This window comes from Martes martes, assembly GCF_963455335.1.
Source record: "Martes martes genome assembly, chromosome: 3".
Taxonomy (NCBI): Eukaryota; Metazoa; Chordata; class Mammalia; order Carnivora; family Mustelidae; genus Martes; species Martes martes.
This window is the reverse complement of record NC_137890.1, coordinates 80,436,210-80,455,529: the sequence shown is the minus strand read 5'-3', so window position 1 is coordinate 80,455,529 and position 19,320 is coordinate 80,436,210. Positions and strand designations below refer to the sequence as shown.

At 41.6% G+C, this 19,320-nt stretch overlaps 1 protein-coding gene across 2 annotated transcripts in view; it reads right to left on the bottom strand.

Moving 5' to 3' along the window:
- Positions 1-397: 397 nt before the first annotated feature.
- Positions 398-19,320, bottom strand: part of EEF1AKMT1 (EEF1A lysine methyltransferase 1) — a 34,255-nt gene continuing 15,332 nt past the window's right edge. Inside the window, exons 3-5 of one of the 2 annotated variants that reach the window (XM_080798527.1) lie at positions 16,351-16,430; positions 2,570-2,850; positions 398-679 (exon numbers count right to left, since the gene is read on the bottom strand). In XM_080798527.1, coding sequence (XP_080654653.1) covers positions 537-679; positions 2,570-2,850; positions 16,351-16,430 — 504 coding nt within the window. In that variant the 3' untranslated portion in view covers positions 398-536. Of the gene's footprint in view, positions 680-2,569; positions 2,851-16,350; positions 16,434-19,320 lie in introns of both variants that reach the window. The other variant, XM_080798526.1, reaches the window with a different exon arrangement.

Below are 19,320 nucleotides of genomic sequence, written 5' to 3'. Positions count from 1 at the left end.
ATGAGGAGGAAACATCCAGGAGGCTTTCAGATACTAGTTCTAAGGATTACCAACTTCTCTCATGGAGATAAGTTGTGCCTCCTTGAGGGGCTGGAGCAGATGATGGGCCCCTTCACAAGTCCTATGACACCCCAGGAAAGCGGCTGTGAAGAACTGGCAGGCCGTTGGGTGGAGTCAGAATGGGCCCATCTGAAGGGGGCAGATGGCCTGAGGCAGAGGCCTCGGTCCTAATTCAGGTCTTGGCCAAGCCACTAAGCTGTTTGTACCTCAGTTTTTTACGTATTCATAGGACAGGAGAGCAGACTTTAGATAGGTTCTAAGATTTCTCCCACTCTAATTCAATGGATTCAAGTTGGCAAAAGCATCCCGAGCTCTAGAGGCACCTGCAGTCAAGAAGTCATAGTGAGAAGTTGTATTCTTTATTTTGAAAACTGGGCCAGGGATAGCCCCACTTCACAGGGGAGGGGCGGAGGTTATAACTTCAATCTACCAAGGAAATAATAAGAGAGAAATGTCATACAGGATCCTTTACCATATTATATTACTATTTCACGGTCTAGCCCAGAATCATAATTCACATAACAGCGAAACTCATTTCCCAAGGTCCGGGTGTGTTTTGGAATAAACTTGCACATCTTCACGCCAAGAAGTTTTGCTGCCTCTTCTTCCATGACCGCACCTGAAGGGAAAAAACCCAGTGAACCCAAAGTCTGAAATGCCAACCACAATGCCATCGCCAGCAGTGAAGGGATTCTTGACTAGAATACGTGAAGTTGACAATATCGCTCAGCAAATACAGGGGAAGGTCAATTCTGGATATATCTCTTTTTACTTCAACACATTTGCAAATTACCTACTTTGTCCTTTTTTCATTTAATAAATGGTTTTCATATTTCTGCAAAATTGAGATACTTAGAAAAATTTAGAAATAAAGTTATATTCCACAAAGTAACATAAGTAAAAATAATTACTAAGACCTAGTGTTTTCCAACTTTGAGTCAAGAACTCAGTAATACCCGACCTTGCAAACTCACAGGAATACATTCACACCAGCTTCTGGCTGAGTGCTCCAGTGTCTCACCCGCTGCCTGGCACATGGCCAGCACTGTGGACATGCCCCGGGGACCTCGGAGCACCTCTCCCAGAACACCCCATTGCAGGAAGTACTTCTCCAGCCAGCCCAGGCCCGAGACCCAGGACTCATCCTAGATTCTTCCCTTCCCACCACATCTCGAGCACAGTGAGCTCTTCCACTTTGATCTCAAAGTGTATCTTTACTCCATTCCCTGCCGTCCTTTCTACTGTCATACCTTGTCCCCACCACATCTTTTCTCTGCTGGACATACCCTCAATGGGGGGCCTGCTTCTCCTTCTGCCCTTCAATCCCTTTCAGCACAAAGTGAAAGCACATTCCTTTAGGCCAACTGGATCCTGTCCGTTGGGGGCTGCCACCTTTAAAGGATAGCCCCAACAGGGTCCATCACTTGTAGGGCTCCTCTTGCCCCTCCTCCGGCTCCAGCGATGCTCCCTGCACTTGCACAGTGCCGGGTTGTGCTCCCCACATCCCTCCAATAACCAGGGGGAGGAGGAAAACTCCAGGCGGCTCTGACACTGGTTCCTGGAATTATAATCTCTTCCCTCCCCCCCCACCCCAGGAGGGGTGCCCCTTGGGTCTCCACTGGAATGTTGCTCCTCCAGGATCGCTCTCCCAGCCCATCTTAAGGGCACTGGTCAATTTCAGTGCCCGCCCCACCCTTCTCTGATTCTTTTATTCTTTCACTACACTTACCAGAATTGGTCATTCATTTCTTCTGTCTGTTCTGCTAGTTTTTAACCTATCCCCTAAAACTAAAAGGTATGCTCCATGAGGTCAGAGCGCCAGCCTGTCAGCCAACGCAAATGGCTAGCAAACAACTACTGAATTAATAAGCCTTAAGTAAACATGACCTGGGGGAAAAAGTCACCTTCTTGACAATTTTCCAACACAATGGAAAACAGACTCCCTGCAGCTCCAGCTCCCTGCCCAGCCTGAGGGGCATCAGCAGCCCAAGGGCACCCCGGGGTCTGGACAACAGCCCCCCAACGTAACTGACCAGAAGTTAACATGTTAGTTCTCCACCAACCCTCTGTATATCCACCTTAGAAAGTACATGCATGACTCTCACCAGTAAGAAAATCTGCTGATTAAATAAATCTAATCCGATGCCTATTCTGTAACCCTAGGTAATTCATTTTAATGTTATCGATTCCATGTTTCTCTTTCAGCAAGTGGAGAGGCTGGATCAAATACTGTTACTATTCCTGATGAGAAGGAGTAAAAAAACATAGTCCACTCACCAAGTGCCAGACCCCATCTCATGTGTATCATATCACTTAATTCCAGCAATGCTGAAAGGCAGGACGTATTACCAGTCCCAGTTTACAGATAAGGAAACCCGGGCACAGAGAGGTTATGCAACTTGTGTAGGGTCACACAGTAGATGGATTCAGGCTTTGAGTTCTGAGATCTCTTCCAGCTCCTGAAACCTAAGGCTGGAATATCGGGTCATTGTTACTGAGACGCACCTACCTGTGCACAGCAGAATCTTGCCCTGAGTCAGATACTTGATGGTTTCTGACATTTTTCTGAGACACTCCTTGGAAAGGTAGGGGGGATCCGCTATTACGATGTCAAAACTGTGTGTGGCAATTTTTTCAGGTAAATCCAATGGATTATTGTAATCATAGAAGATATACTCCTCTCCATATATGGCAAATCTTTTGTCATATTCAAAGATGTATACAGAAATGTCTTCTCTGTGTAGGGCTCTCAGTTTCTGGTAAACACTGGGGGCACTCACACAGGCTATTCTAGAAAAAAAAAGGGAAAAACTCCTGAAAGATCTTTAACGGATAGCTTACGGTGTTAAGTAACAACTACTTCTCTAAGAGAATACAGGTCCTTGCATTCAGATTTTAATCAGAATGCAAGCTAATGTAAAGGTAGTAAATTTCAACAGAAAACTATACTACCTCACTTTTAAGGAATCTGGTGTTTAAAAATTCTGCAACTCATAATTTTACGGTATGAAAGAATAACTGTGCTTTTTTATAGTAAAAAATGTAAAACATTAGGAACACATTAGGAAGAAAGTTAGATAGCCCAAGGCTTAAATTTGCTTGTTATTTTCACGTTGGTCCTTGTTTTAACATTGATTTCCAATACTTTAAGTCTAAAATTAAATATTTTGAAGTTACTTTGTAACATTCATAATCTAGAGAGAAAAACCCCAAATGGTTGCCTCAATAACTTGTTTTCCACAAAGATATCATAAAATTCAACCTCAGTGCCAACAAGCTACTTTGAATTTCTGCTTCTTTTTTATATAACAAAATCAAAGAATTTGTTTCATTATAAGCAGTCCCTAGTTTACAAATGGGTAGTGCTCCAACATTTAACTTTAAAACCAACTACTGAAAAAGTTAAAAGTAACCTAAATATTGAATTACTGAGTTGACTGCGGTACATCTAATAAAATGGAATGGTATATATCATTACCCTACAAGATACTCAAGGAATAAGTTTAAACCACACTTTTATTATTATTAGATTCAGAGGTAGAATTTAGTGATTCATCAGTTTCATTGAACACCCAGTGCTCATTACATCACATGCCTCCTTAATGCCCATCACCCAGTTACCCCATCCCTCCAACCACTTTCCCTCCAGCAACGCTCAGTTTGTTTCCTAGAGTCCAGTGTCTCATGGTTTGTCTCCCTCTCAATTTTCATCTTATTTTATTTTTCCCACCCTTCCCCTATGTTCAGCTCTTGTTTTTTAAATTCCACATATGAGTGAAATTACGTGGTATTTGTATTTCTCTGACTTATTTTGCTTAGTATTCTACTCTCTAATTCCATCCACATCATTGCAAATGGCAAGATTTCATTCTTTTGAATGTCATCTGTTAATGGGTATCTGGCTTCTTTCCATAGTTTGGCTATTGTGGACATTGCTCTATAAACATTGGGGTGCAGATGCCCCTTTGGATCACTGTTTGTATCCTTTGGGTAAATACCTACTAGTGCAATTGCTGGGTCATAGGGCAGCTCTATTTTCAACTTTTTGAGGAACCCTCATACTGTTTTCCAGTGTGACTGCACCAGTTTGCATTCCCACCAACAGTATAAGAGGGCTCCCCTTTCTCCACATCCTTCTCAGTATCTGTTTCCCTGATGCTGAGTGATGTTGAGTATTTTTTTATGTGTCTGTTGGCCATTTGGATGTCTTTCTTGGAGAAATGTCTGTTCATGTCTTCTGCCCATTTCTTGACTGGATTTTTGTTTTTTGGATGCTGAGTTTGATAAGTTCCTTATAGATTTTGGATACTAGCCCTTTATCTGTTATGTCATTTGCAAATATCTTCTCCCATTCCATAGATTGCCTTTTAGTTTTGTTGACTGTTTCCTTTGCTGTGCAAAAGCCTTTTATCTTGATGAAATCTCAATAGTTCATGTTTGCTTTTGTTTCCCTTGCCTTTGGAGAGATGTCTAACAAGAAGTTGTTGCAGCTTCCATGGGTATAAGAACATATGCTTATAGATGCTCCGGTAGTCTCTGGGAGATGCATAGAGCCAGAGACCACTGGAGGTGGTCTCCCCACCTCACCACATGGAGGGGAACCAGGGCCCTGGAGGTTGACTTTTTCCTCAATCCTCTTTGTAACTTTTAGATTTTCATCATTTATATTATCATTCAAAAAAGTACTCCTTTTAAAAATTAGACACAGCTTTAAAACTGTGAAATGCATTTTTAAAAAACATTTTATTTTTTTATTTGCGAGAGAGAGAGAGAGAGAGAGCACAAGTGGGTGAGGGGCAGAGGGAGAACAGACTCCCCGCTGAGCTGGGATCCCAATGTGGGCTCCAGGATCATGACCTGAGCTGAAGGGAGACGCTTAACTGACTAAGCCACCCAGGTGCCTCATGAAATGCATTTCTGAACAGAGACCCGTGTTCCATGTACCAATTGGTTCCCTAAAAGGGCTTCTTAGCCCCAGTGCACTTGAAGTGTGTGATACACCCTGTTGATGTCACACACACTTCTGTGAGAAACACTCATGTCCCAGCCCAGACAGACAAGGGCCATCAGAACCCCCAGCTCAGGCTCCTGCCAGAGCTCTGGGGGCCAGAGAGAGGCAGAGGATGGAATGATGTCCTCATTGTGCTCAAAGATACCAAGCAGTGGCCCTGGCTTAAATACGCAATGCAAGTATCTTCTGAGAAAGAGGGTGAGAGACAGATAGTTTCGGACAAACGAAATCTGAGAGTTTGTTACCAGCAGATCTCCACCATGAATTTCAGAGCTGTACTTAGGGCTAAAGGAAAGTGGCCTGAGGCACAAGAGGGACTGAGAGCGGAATGGTGATAAACTTGGGGGAAACAATGTCATTTATCCTGCAGCAGCCCCAGCTCTGCCACTTGCTGGTGGGTGACCTTCCACAGGAGACACCATCTGGGGAGTCTCAGAGTCTCTCTTTACAATGCAGAGTATAATGGATCACCAAAAGGGATGACCCCCTGTAAAGCATGTATACAGTGGACAGGGCACACAGTAGGGGCTCAATAAATGCTACCATTGTTATTAATTTGGAATATTATGACACAGTTCCTAAAAATACTGAAGATGCCTTTCAGAGAAAATAAAAAACTTCCTCCAACACCCATACATTAATGGAGAAAAAGAAAGCATGTGTAAAAACACTGTCATTAAGAAAAACCTGATAAGCATCTATATATAATTTAAAAGAAAAAGAGCAGCAAAATGAAAAACTTAGGACTTCCAGTTAAAGATGGCAGATATAACACACTCATTTACATTTGCTCCCTCATTAAAGCCTACAAAATAAAACATAAGTTTAAGTTCATCCTGTTGCTTAAGCATAAACTGCCAAGAGCAAAGAGAACTCTAGAGAAGACCCAAAACTACAAAAACCAACCAACCAACCAAAAACCCCTTAAGAAGCATAAAAGCAAATGGATGGGTGGAATCTGGCTCAGCAGACCCAACAAGCCAAGTCCTAAACTGGCAACCAGGTAAGCTGAGAAGCATCCTGGCTTACATCATAGCACCCCCAAAGGCTCAGGGAAGATGTGGGGGAGAAGGCGGGTCTAAACACAGGAAGATTCACTGAAAGTCTATTTAATAAAGAAGAAACTCGTTCCCGGGATTCTCTTCCCCAACCCGCACCTCCAAAACTGTGGCAGAAACCTTTCCCCAAACTGACGGGCCTGAGTCAAGAAAATAAAAAAAAGAAAAGAAGAAAATAAAAAGTACAGAAGGTGAAAGCGCCACAGCAAGGCTCCACAGACGGGAATAAGAGAAAACCTGAAGCTTGCCGTGGGCAGGGACGGGAAAACACAGGTTTCCTACAAGAAATCAGAATGGCACTGGGTTTCTCACAGCGCCTACAGAAACCCAGACGCAGTGAGCCAATGCCCTCAAAACCTAGAGGAGACACCCAACAACATGAACACAGTCAAGAGGAAGGACAGCATAAAAGTGCTTGCATATATGAAAGGTTTAAACATTTTCCTCCGGTGTACCTTTTCGGCGGAAGCTATCGAAGGATGTACCAACCAAGATAAGGCTGTACACTAAGAACTGGAGTACAGGAAATGTGAATCCAGAGGAAAAGAGAAGTAAAAGGGCTTTGGTGAAGGGAGATACCAAGGTAAGACCGACAGCATAGCTAGAAATCAACTAGTCCAGATAAGAGCAGCTTGTAAAGCCTCAGAAGTGACTTTTTTCATGGAGCTGAAACATGTCTGCATTAATGGATAGGAGGTTCACATAACTGGAGGACAGCTGGAGCATTAATTCATGATATGAATACAGATACACATAAAATATAAGAATTACTGTCTTCAGGAAAATGAAAAATCATACTAGAAAAGGAAGAGTATGGAGGAGTCAAGATGGCGGAGAAGTAGCAGGCTGAGACGACATCGGGTAGCAGGAGATCAGCTAGACAGCTTATCTAACCACTGTGAACACCTACAAATCCAACGGGTAATCGAAGAGAATAAAAGCAACAATTCTAGAAACAGAAAATCGATCACTTTCTGAAAGGTAGGACCTGCAGAGAAGTGAATCCAAAGTGACGGGAAGATAGACCCCGGGGGGAGGGGCCGGCTCCCGGCAAGCGGTGGAGCAACGGAGCACAAAATCGGGACTTTTAAAAGTCTGCTCCACGGAGGGACATTGCTCCAGAGGCTAAACCGGGGGGAAGCCCAGGCGGGGTCAGTGTTACCCCAGGTCCCGCAGGGTCACAGAAGGATGGGGGGTGTCTGAGTGCCGCAGAGCTCGCAGGTATTAGAGCGGGGAAGCCGGCTACAGCGACAAAGCCAAGGAGTGAGCTCTAAGCCTGGGGTTACCTTGTGCCGGTCACAGGCTGGGTGGGCTCGGAGCGCGGCTGGAGGCTGCAGACACGGAAGTGACCCGGCACTTTTCTCCAGCTCCAGCAATTGACTGCTTTCCTCAAGGTGCGACCGTAGGCCAGGGAGGCGGGGCGCTTGGGCGCTTTGCTCTGAGAGCGCACTGAGGAGCGGAACCCCAAGCTCTCGGCTCCTCCGGGCTGAGAGATTGGGAGGCCGCCATCTTCATTCCCGTCTTCCGGAACTCTACGGAAAGCGCTCAGGGAACAAAAGCTCCCGAAAGCAAACCCGAGCGGATTACTTAGCCCGGCCCCTGGCAAGGGCGGTGCAATTCCGCCTGCGGCAAAGACACTTGAGAATCACTACAACAGGCCCCTCCCCCAGGAGATCAACAAGAAACCCATCCAAAACCAACTTCAGTCACCAAGAACAGCGGAATTCCACAGCAGGAGAAAGCAAATCCTACCTGGACAAAATGACAAGGCGGAAAAACTCACCTCAAAAAAAAGAACAAGAGGCCGTACCGAAGGCTGGAGACCTAATCAATACGGATATTGGTAACATGACAGATCTAGAGTTCAGAATGACGATTCTCAAGGTTCTAGCCGGGCTCGAAAAAGGCATAGAAGATATTAGAGAAACCCTCTCTGGAGAGATAAAAGCCCTTTCTGGAGAAATAAAAGAACTAAAATCTAACCAAGTTGAAATCAAAAAAGCTATTAATGAGGTGCAATAAAAAATGGAAGCTCTCACTGCTAGGATAAATGAGGCAGAAGAAAGAATTAGTGACATAGAAGACCAAATGACAGAGAATAAAGAAGCTGAGCAAAAGAGAGACAAGCAAATACTGGACCAAGAGGAGAGAATTCGAGAGAAAAGCGACACCATAAGACGACACAACATTAGAATAATTGGGATTCCAGAAGAAGAAGAAAGAGAGAGGGGAGCAGAAGGTATATTGGAGACAATTATTGGAGAGAATTTTCCTAATATGGCAAAGGGAACAAACATCAAAATCCAGGAGATGCTAAGAACGCCCCTCAAAATCAGTAAAAATAGGTCCACACATCGTCACTTGATAGTAAAATTTACAAGTCTTAGCGACAAAGAGAAAATCCTGAAAGCAGCCCGGGAAAAGAAGTCTGTAACATACAAGGGTAAAAACATTAGATTGGCAGCGGACCTATCCACAGAGACCTGGCAGGCCAGAAAGAACTGGCATGATATATTCAGAGCACTAAACGAGAAAAACATGCAGCCAAGAATACTATATCCGGCTAGGCTATCCTTGAAAATAGAAGGAGAGATAAAGAGCTTCCAGGACAAACAAAAGCTGAAATAATTTGCAAACACCAAACCAGCTCTACAGGAAATATTGAAAGGGGTCCTCTAAGCAAAGAGAGACCCTAAAAGGAGTAGATCAGAAAGAAACAGAGACAATATACAGTAACAGTCACCTTACAGGCAATACAATGGCACTAAATTCCTATCTCTCAATAGTTACCCTGAATCTTAATGGGCTTAATGCCCCAATCAAAAGACACAGGGTATCAGAATGGATAAAAAAACAAAACCCATCCATATGCTGCCTACAAGAAACTCATTTTAGACCCGAAGACACCTCCAGATTTAAAGTGAGGGGGTGGAAAACAATGTACCATGCTAATGGACATCAGAAGAAAGCTGGGGTGGCAATCCTTATATCAGATCAATTAGATTTTAAGCCAAAGACTATAATAAGAGATGAGGAAGGACACTATATCATACTCAAAGGGTCTGTCCAACAAGAAGACCTAACAATCTTAAATATCTATGCCCCTAACATGGGAGCAGCCAACTATATAAACCAATTAATAACAAAATCAAAGAAATACATTGACAGCAATACAATAATAGCAGGGGACTTTAACACTCCCCTCACTGAAATGGACAGATCATCTAAGCAAAAGATCAACAAGGAAATAAATGCCTTAAATGACACACTGGACCAGATGGACATCACAGATCTATTCAGAACATTCCATCCCAAAGCAACTGAATATACATTCTTCTCTAGCACACATGGAACATTCTCCAGAATAGACCACATCCTGGGTCATAAATCAGGTCTCAATCGGTACCAAAAGATTGAGATCATTCCCTGCATATTTTCAGACCACAATGCTCTGAAGCTAGAACTCAATCACAAGAGGAAATTTGGAAAGAACGCAAATACATGGAGACTAAACAGCATCCTTCTAAAAAATGAATGGGTCAACCAGGAAATTAAAGAAGAATTGAAAAAATTCATGGAAACAAATGATAATGAAAACACAACGGTTCAAAATCTGTGGGACACAACAAAGGCAGTCCTGAGAGGAAAATATATAGCGGTGAAAGCCTTTCTCAAGAAACAAGAAAGGTCTCAAATACACAACCTAACCCTACACCTAAAGGAGCTGGAGAAAGAACAACAAAGAAAGCCTAAACCCAGCAGGAGAAGAGAAATCATAAAGATCAGATCAGAAATCCATGAAATAGAAACTAAAAAAACAATAGAACAAATCAACAAAACTAGGAGCTGGTTCTTTGAAAGAATTAATAAGATTGATAAGCCCCTGGCCAGACTTATCAAAAAGAAAAGAGAAAGGACCCAAATAAATAAAATCATGAATGAAAGAGGAGAGATCACAACCAACACCAAAGAAATACAAACAATTATAAGAACATACTACAAGCAACTCTACGCCAACAAATTTGACAATCTGGAAGAAATGGATACATTTCTAGAGACGTATAAACTACCACAACTGAACCAGGAAGAAATAGATAACCTGAACAGACCCATAACCAGTAAGGAGATTGAAACAGTCATCAAAAATCTCCAAACAAACAAAAGTCCAGGACCAGACGGCTTCCCAGGGGAATTCTACCAAACATTTAAAGAAGAATTAATTCCTATTCTCCTGAAACTGTTCCAAAAAATAGAAATGGAAGGAAAACTTCCAAACTCATTTTATGAGGCCAGCATCACCTTGATCCCAAAACCAGACAAGGATCCCACCAAAAAAGAGAATTACAGACCAATATCTTTGATGAACACAGATGTGAAAATTCTCACCAAAATACTGGCCAATAGGATCCAACAGTACATTAAAAGGATTATTCACCACGACCAAGTGGGATTTATTCCAGGGCTGCAAGGGTGGTTCAACATCCGCAAATCCATCAATGTGATACAATACATTAATAAAAGAAAGAGTAAGAACCATATGATACTCTCAATAGATGCTGAAAAAGCGTTTGACAAAGTGCAGCATCCCTTCCTGATTAAAACTCTTCAAAGTGTAGGGATAGAGGGCACATACCTCAATATTATCAAAGCCATCTATGAAAAATCCACCACAAATATCATTCTCAATGGAGAAAAACTGAAAGCTTTTCTGCTAAGGTCAGGAACACGGCAGGGATGTCCGTTATCACCACTGCTGCTCAGCATAGTACTAGAAGTCCTAGCCTCAGCAATCAGACAACAAAAAGAAATTAAAGGCATCCAAATTGGCAAAGAAGCAGTCAAACTATCACTCTGTGCAGATGATATGATACTATATGTGGAAAACCCAAAAGGCTCCACTCCAAAACTGCTAGAACTTATACAGGAATTCAGTAAAGTGTCAGGATATAAAGTCAATGCACAGAAATCCGTCGCATTTCTTTACACTAACAACAAGACAGAAGAAAGAGAAATTGAGGAATCAGTCCCATTTACAATTGCACCCAAAACCATAAGATACCTAGGAATAAATCTAACCAAAGAGGCAAAGACTCTATACTCAGAAAACTATAAAGTCCTCATGAAAGAAATTGAGGAAGACACTAAGAAATGGGAAAATGTTCCATGCTCATGGATTGGAAGAACAAATATTGTGAAAATGTCTATTCTACCTAAAGCAATCTACACATTTAATGCAATCCCTATCAAAATCCCATCCATTTTTTTAAAGAAATAGAACAAATAATCCTAAAATTTATATGGAACCAGAAAAGACCTCGAATAGCCAAAGGAATACTGAAAAAGAAAGCCAAAGTCGGTGGCATCACAATTCCAGACTTCAAGCTCTATTACAAAGCTGTCATCATCAAGACAGTATGGTACTGGCACAAAAACAGACATATAGACCAATGGAACAGAATAGAGAGCCCAGAAATAGACCCTCAACTCTATGGTCAACTAATCTTCGACAAAGCAGGAAAGAATATCCAATGGAAAAAAAGACAGCCTCTTCAACAAATGGTGCTGGGAAAATTGGACAGCCACATGCAGAAAAATGAAATTGGACTATTTCCTTAAACCACACATGAAAATAGACTCAAAATGGATGAAGGACCTCAATGTGAGAAAGGAATCTATCAAAATCCTTGAGGAGAATGCACGCAGCAACCTCTCTGACCTCAACCGCAGCAACTTCTTCCTAGGAACATCGCCAAAGGCAACAGAAGCAAGGGCAAAAATGAACTACTGGGATTTCATCAAGATCAAAAGCTTTTGCACAGCAAAGGAAACAGTTAACAAAACCAAAAGACAACTGACAGAATGGGAGAAGATATTTGCAAATGACATATCAGATAAAGGGCTAGTATCCAAAATCTATAAAGAGCTTAGGAAACTCAACACCCAAAGAACAAATAATCCAATCAAGAAATGGGCAGAGGACATGAACAGACATTTCTGCAAAGAAGACATCCAGATGGCCAACAGACACATGAAAAAATGCTCCACATCACTCGGCATCAGGGAAATACAAATCAAAACCACAATGAGATACCACCTCACCAGTCAGAATGGCTTAAATTAACAAGTCAAGAAATGACATGCTGGCGAGGATGCGGAGAGAGGGGAACCCTCCTACACTGCTGGTGGGAATGCAAGCTGGTGCAACCACTCTGGAAAACAGTGTGGAGGTTCCTCAAAAAACTGAAAATAGAGCTACCCTACGACCCAGCAATTGCACTACTGGGTATATATCCTAAAGATACAAACGTGGTGCTCCGAAGGGGCACGTGCACCCGAATGTTTATAGCAGCAATGTCCACAATAGCCAAACTATGGAAAGAGCCTAGATGTCCATCAACAGATGAATGGATAAAGAAGATGTGGTATATATACACAATGGAATACTATGCAGCCATCAAAAGACATGAAATCTTGCCATTTGCGACGACGTGGATGGAACTAGAGGGTATCATGCTTAGCGAAATAAGTCAATCGGAGAAAGACAACTATCATATGATCTCTTTGATATGAGGAAGTGGAGATGCAAGGTTGGGGGGGTTGGGGGGAGGTAGGAAGAGAAAAAATGAAAAGATGGGATTGGGAGGGAGACAAACCATAAAAGACTCAATCTCAAAAAACAGACTGAGGGTTGCTGGGGGGAGGGGGGACGGGAGAGGGTGGTGGGGAAATGGACATTGGGGAGGGTATGTGCTATGATGAGTGCTGTGAAATGTGTAAACCTGGCGATTCACAGACCTGTACCCCTGGGGATAAAAATACATTATATGTTTATTAAAATAAAAAAATTAAAAAAAAATTAAAAAAAGGAAGAGTATAAGGCTCAGCTTTAAGCAACATTTGTGGTGGCATAATATAAACCCTGTTCTCACCAAAATTAAGACATAAATCTATCAGGAATGTAGACAGAAAGCATGCATATGTGTGGAGTATGAGAGAGAGCTAAATTGTCACACTCCATAGTGAGAAGTCAAGAAATAATGTCTATAAGTGACAGATCAAGAAGTGCCAATATAAACATGTATTGAGAAATATGGCTGTAAATATCCAATGCATCCACTGAAAGGGAGCAGAGGGAAGGGAAGCACACAAGGGGGCAATAAGCAATTGATTTTTTTTTTTTTTTGAACAAGCCTTGCAGCACCATTTGACTTTAAATTATATACATACAAAATTCTGATGAAAATAAAAACTGAAATAACAAAACAGAAAACATGTATTCTTTTTCTTTTTAATTTTTTAAAAAAGTAATCTCTATACCAGCACGGGGCTTGAACTTACAACCCTGAGATCAAGAGTTGCATGCTCTGGCAGGGATGTCCACTATCACCACTGCTATTCTACATGTTACTGGAAGTCCTAGCCTCAGCAATCAGACAACAAAAAGAAATAAAAGGTATCTAAAACGGCAAAGAAGAAGTCAAACTCTCACTCTTTGTAGATGATACTTTTGTGGAAAACCCAAAAGACTCCACTCCAAAACTGCTAGACCTCATACAGAAATTCATTAAAGTGTCAGGATATAAAATCAATGCACAGAAATCAGTTGCAATTCTATACACCAACAACAAGACAGAAGAGAGAGAAATTAAAGAGTAGATCCCATTTACAACTGCACCCAAAACTGTAAGATACCTAGGAATAAACCTAACCAAAGAGGCAAAGAATCTGTACTCAGGAAACTACAAAGTACTCATGAAAGTGAGGAAGACACAAAGAAATGGAAAAACGTTCCATGCTCATGGATTGGAAGAACAAATATTGTGAAAATGTCTATGCTATCTGAAGCAATCTACACATTTAATGCAATCCCTATCAAAATCCCATCAATTTTTTTCAAAGAAATAAAACAAATAATCCTAAAATTTTTATGGAACCAGAAAAGACCCCGAATAGCCAGAGGAATGTTGAAAAAGAAAACCAAATTTGGCAGCATCACAATTCCAGAGTTCAAGCTCTATTACAAAGCTCTGATCATCAAGACAGTATGGTACTGGCACCAAAAGAGACACACGGATCAATGGAACAGAACAGAGAGCCCAGAAATGGACCCTCAACTCTATGGTCAACTAATCTTCAATAAAGCAGGAAGGGATGTCCAATGGAAAAAAGACAGTCTCTTCAACAAATGGTCTTGGGAAAATTGGACAGCCACATGCAGAAGAATGAAACTGGACTATTTCCTTATACCACACACAAAAATAGACTCAAAATGGATGAAAGACCTCGGTGTGAGACAGGAATCCATCAAAACCCTTGAGGAGAACACAGGCAGCAACCTCTTCGACCTCAGCCACAGCAATTTGTTCCTAGAAACATCGCCAAAGGCAAGGGAAGCAAGGGCAAAAATGAACTATTGGGACTTCATCAAGATCAAAAGCTTTTGCACAGCAAAGGAAACAGTTAACAAAACCAAAAGACAAACGATGGAATGGGAGAAGATATTTGCAAACGACATATCAGGTAAAGGGCTAGTATCTAAAATCTATAAAGAACTTATCAAACTCAACACCCAAAGAACAAAGAATCCAATCAAGAAATGGGCAGAAGACATAAACAGACATTTCTGCAAAGAAGACATCCAGATGGCCAACAGGCACATGAAAAAGTGCTCCGACATCACTTGGCATCAGGGAAATACAAATCAAAACCACAATGAGATACCACCTCACACCAGTCAGAATGGCTAAAATTAACAAGTCAGGAAACGACAGATGTTGGTGAGGATACAGTGAAAGGGGAACCTTACTACACTTTTGGTGGGAATGCAAGCTGGTGCGGCCACTTTGGAAAACAGAATGGAGGTTCCTCAAAGAGTTGAAAATAGAGCTTCCCTATGAACCAGCAATCACACTACTGGCTATTTACCCTAAAGATACAAATGTAGTGATCCAAAGGGGCACCTGCACCTGAATGTTTATAGTAGCAACGTCCACAATAGTCAAACTATGGAAAGAACCTAGATGTCCATCAACAGATGAATGGATAAAGAAGATGTGGTGTGTGTGTGTGTATATATATATATATGTATATATATACATATATATATACATATGTATATATGTATATATATATGTATATATATATACATATACACACACACACACACACACATATACAGTGGAATACTATGCAGCCATGAAAAAATGAAATCTTGCCACTTGCAATGATGTAGATGCAACTAGAGGGTATTATGCTGAGTGAAATAAGTCAATCAGAGAAAGACAATTATCATATGATCTCTCTGATATGAGGAATTTCAGAGGCAGGAAGGGGGGTCATGGGGGATAGGGAGGGAAAAAATGAAACAAAATGGGATTGGGAGGGTGACAAACCATAAGAGACTCTTAATCTCATGAAACAAACTGAGGGTTGCTGGGGTGGGGGGGGATAGGGAGACGGTGGTGGGGTTATGGACATCGGGGAGGGTATGTGCTATGGTGAGTGCTATGAAATGTGTAAGCCTGATGATTCACAGACCTGTACCCCTGGGGCTAATAATACATTATATGTTAACTAAAAAAAATAATAAAAAATAAATGTATCAATTCTAAGCAAAAAAAAAAAAAAAAAAGATACGGGGTGCCTGGGTGGCTCAATGGGTTAAAGCCTCTGCTTTTGGCTCTGGTCATGATCCCAGGGTCCTGGGATCAAGCCCTGTTTCGGGCTCTCTGCTCAGCAGGGAGCCTGCATCCGCCACCCCCCCCAACCTCTGCCTGCCTCTCTGCCTCCTGGTGATGGCTGTCTGTCAAATAAATAAACAAAATCTTAAAAAAAAAAAAACAACACAAACCGTAAAAAAAAAGTTGCGTGCTCCACCAAATGAACCAGCCAGGCGCCCTGAAAACCTGTATTCTTAAAACTTCAAAAGTCAAACATAAAGATTTTTTTTTCTTGTAAAGCAAACTTTAGGGGTATAAATGTAAGAAATAGGTTAGAGAACACTGAAATAAAGAACAGAGGTAGGATATCTTATGAGTGGATTTCTGTGTCCCTAAACTCAGTCCTGGAGCAGTTCTTAATTCGTCATGTTCTGCAAACCACGGCTTACCACTTTTGCAGATTAGGGTTCAGACTTCTTGCAAACCATTGCTCAACAAGGAAGGCCATTTCAACCATTACTTTAGATCAGAAGGCAAAAGAGAGACCAACTCTGGATCTTACCTGCCACCTTCTCCAGCAGCTGCAACTGCTTCTGTTGCAAGTCGCAAAGCGGTTTCCTGATTGTACCAAAACTGGCTCAGCTGCTGGAACAGAGCAATGAGTCAAAGTCATTTCACAACCACCATAAATGCTGTCCTTTAATTTATATCTACCATATCAGCGTGCACATTTTTTCAGGTTTTTTTCTTTTTCTTTTTAAGATTTTATCTATTTATTTGACAGACAGAGATCACAAGTAGGCAGAGAGGCAGGCAGAGAGAGAGAGAGGGAAGCAGGCCCCCTGCTGAGTAGAGTCCGATGTGCGGCTCGATCCCAGGACCCTGGGATCATGACCTGAGCGGAAGGCAGAGGCTCAACCCACTGAGCCACCAAGGCGCCCCTCTTCTTCTTTTTAAAAAGTAATTATTCTTGGGACGCCTGGGTGGCTCAGTGGGTTAAGCAGCTGCCTTCGGCTCAGGTCATGATCCCAGCGTCCTGGAATCGAGTCCCACATCGGGCTCCTTGCTTGGCGGCGAGCCTGCTTCTCCCTCTGCCTCTGCCTGTGCTCGCGCGCGCTCTCTCTCTCCCTCTCTCTCTCTGACAAATTAAAAAAAAAAAAAATCTTTAAAAAGTAATTATTCTTTGAAATTATTTTACAGAAGGCTCTAATTAAGCCCCTGAGCATCAGGGGCCGCTTACATCACAAAAGGAGACAACCAATCAGTGTTTCTACTGATGGAAGAACACACTTCCACCTTTGTGTGACTCTTGCCCAAAAACTAAACTTGAGTCTGATTAAGCTTCTAGATTCAATTACCAATTAGCAGCATATGTTAACTAACACCACAGGGATGAGGACAGCAAGACCCAGTCTGTGATCCTTTTTCCCCCATGCCTGGCCTCAGCCTTTACCTTATGAATGGTTCCTGAGTTACTTGTTTTTTCCTCAAGGGGTAAGTTGTTTGTCACCTTGCTCTTTGTCTTTCTTTCTTTCTTTTTTTTTTTTTTTTTTTACAACAGCTATCATTTATTCAGCATTCTTTGGTGCAGTCTTACACAAGCATGAGAGTAGAAATTATGCCCATTTTTCAGAGAAAAGAAACTAAAGCTCAGATTGTTAACACTACATTGCTGGAGCTGGAATTCCAATTTGGGGCTATCAACCCCAAATGCTATGCTTTGAACCATCACATTATACCATTCCTCAGAAGCACAACCCTTTCAATCCTAGTTTTATAAGACAAAAAGCCCTAAATAGCCACATATTTGTAGAGAAAGACCTGCTATGTACCTAATTCATCTGAATACTTTCAATAAACTTACTTGTCTGAAGGAGACTGTCAGGGTTACAGTTTAGTTATACTGCTAATTAACCTTCAACTATTTGTGTAGCATATAAGAAACAACACTGCTCACATATACAAGAGAAGCAGGCCAATGAAATGTGCATGTCATCCTGCTCTTTGTCTTCATGCTGATTGATGACTTTCTTTTAACTTTCTAGTGATCCTTAATTATCCACTTAATTAATACGTGAAGGGGGTAAAATTTTAATGGAAAACATATATTCCTCTGCAATGGGAAAAGGCCCATATCCCTAATAGGTCTCCCCCTGGAAGGGCAGGGCTGGGAGGAAGTGGTGGGAGTAGACGAGTGTGCTGCCAGTATATGCTGAGGGCTCTCAAATCCAGCTTTTAAAATGTCTCCAAAACATATGATCATTTCAACAAATCCAAAAAGAAAAGCATTTAACAAAATTCAACACTGCTTCATGATTAAAAACAAAACCAAAAAAACCTTGGGACACCTGGGTGGCTCAGTGGGTTACAGCCTCTGCCTTCGGCTCAGGTCATGATTCCAGGGTCCTGGAGCCCCATGTCGGCCTCTCTGCTTGGCAGGAAGCCTGCTTCCCTCTCTCTCTCTCTGCCTGCCTCTCTGCCTACTTTTATCTCTGTAAAAAACAAAAAACAAACAAAAACAAACAAAAAAAACTTGAAAAAAAAAAAAACCTCATGGGGCACCTGGGTGGCTCAGTTGGTTAAGTGTCTGACTTGGCTCAGGTCAGGTACTGGGATCAAGTCCCATGTTGGACTTCTTGGTCAGCAGGGAGTCTGCTTCTCCCTTTGCCTGCCTCTCCCCCTGCTTGTGCTCTCTCTTGCTCACACTCTCAAATAAATAAGTAAAATCTTTTTTTTTTTTAAACACATGACTTTTTTTTTTTTTTAAGATTTTATTTTATTTATTTGACAGACAGAGATCACAAGTAGGCAGAGAGGCAGGCAGAGAGAGAGGAGGAAGCAGGCTCCCTGCCGAGCAGAGAGCCTGATGCGGGGCTTGATCCCAGGACCCTGGGATCATGACCTGAGCTGAAGGCAGAGGCTTTAACCCGCTGAGCCACCCAGGCGCCCCGTAAATAAATAAGTAAAATCTTAAAAAAACAAAAAACTCTTAGAAAATTAGGAATAGTAGGGAACTTCTTTAAACTGATAAACGGCATCTAAGAAAAAAACCAAAAGCCTTAAAAAATGAAAGATCTATTTTTTTCCCATAAGAAAGAAGTCAAGAATGTCTGCTTTCAACATTCTTTTTTTTTTTTTTTTAGAGATTTTGTTTATTTATTTGAGAGATCATGCATGCAGAAGAGAGAGCACAGATGGGGAAGGGGTAGAGAGAGAGCAAGAAGCAGACTCTCCACTTAGCAGGGATCCCAACATGGGGCTTAATCCTAGGACCCTGGGATCATGACCTGAGCCGAAGGAAGGCACTTAACCTACTAAGCCACCCAGGCGCCCCTGCTTTCAATATTCTTATTCAACATTCTACTGCAGGATCTAGCCATTGCATTATATTCATTAGAAAAAAAAAAAAAATATATATATATATATATGTATAGTGAATATAATTAGAATATACATATTCTAATGAATATAATATATATGTTATATACACAATGTATATATATAATATACATATATAATATGAATATATAAT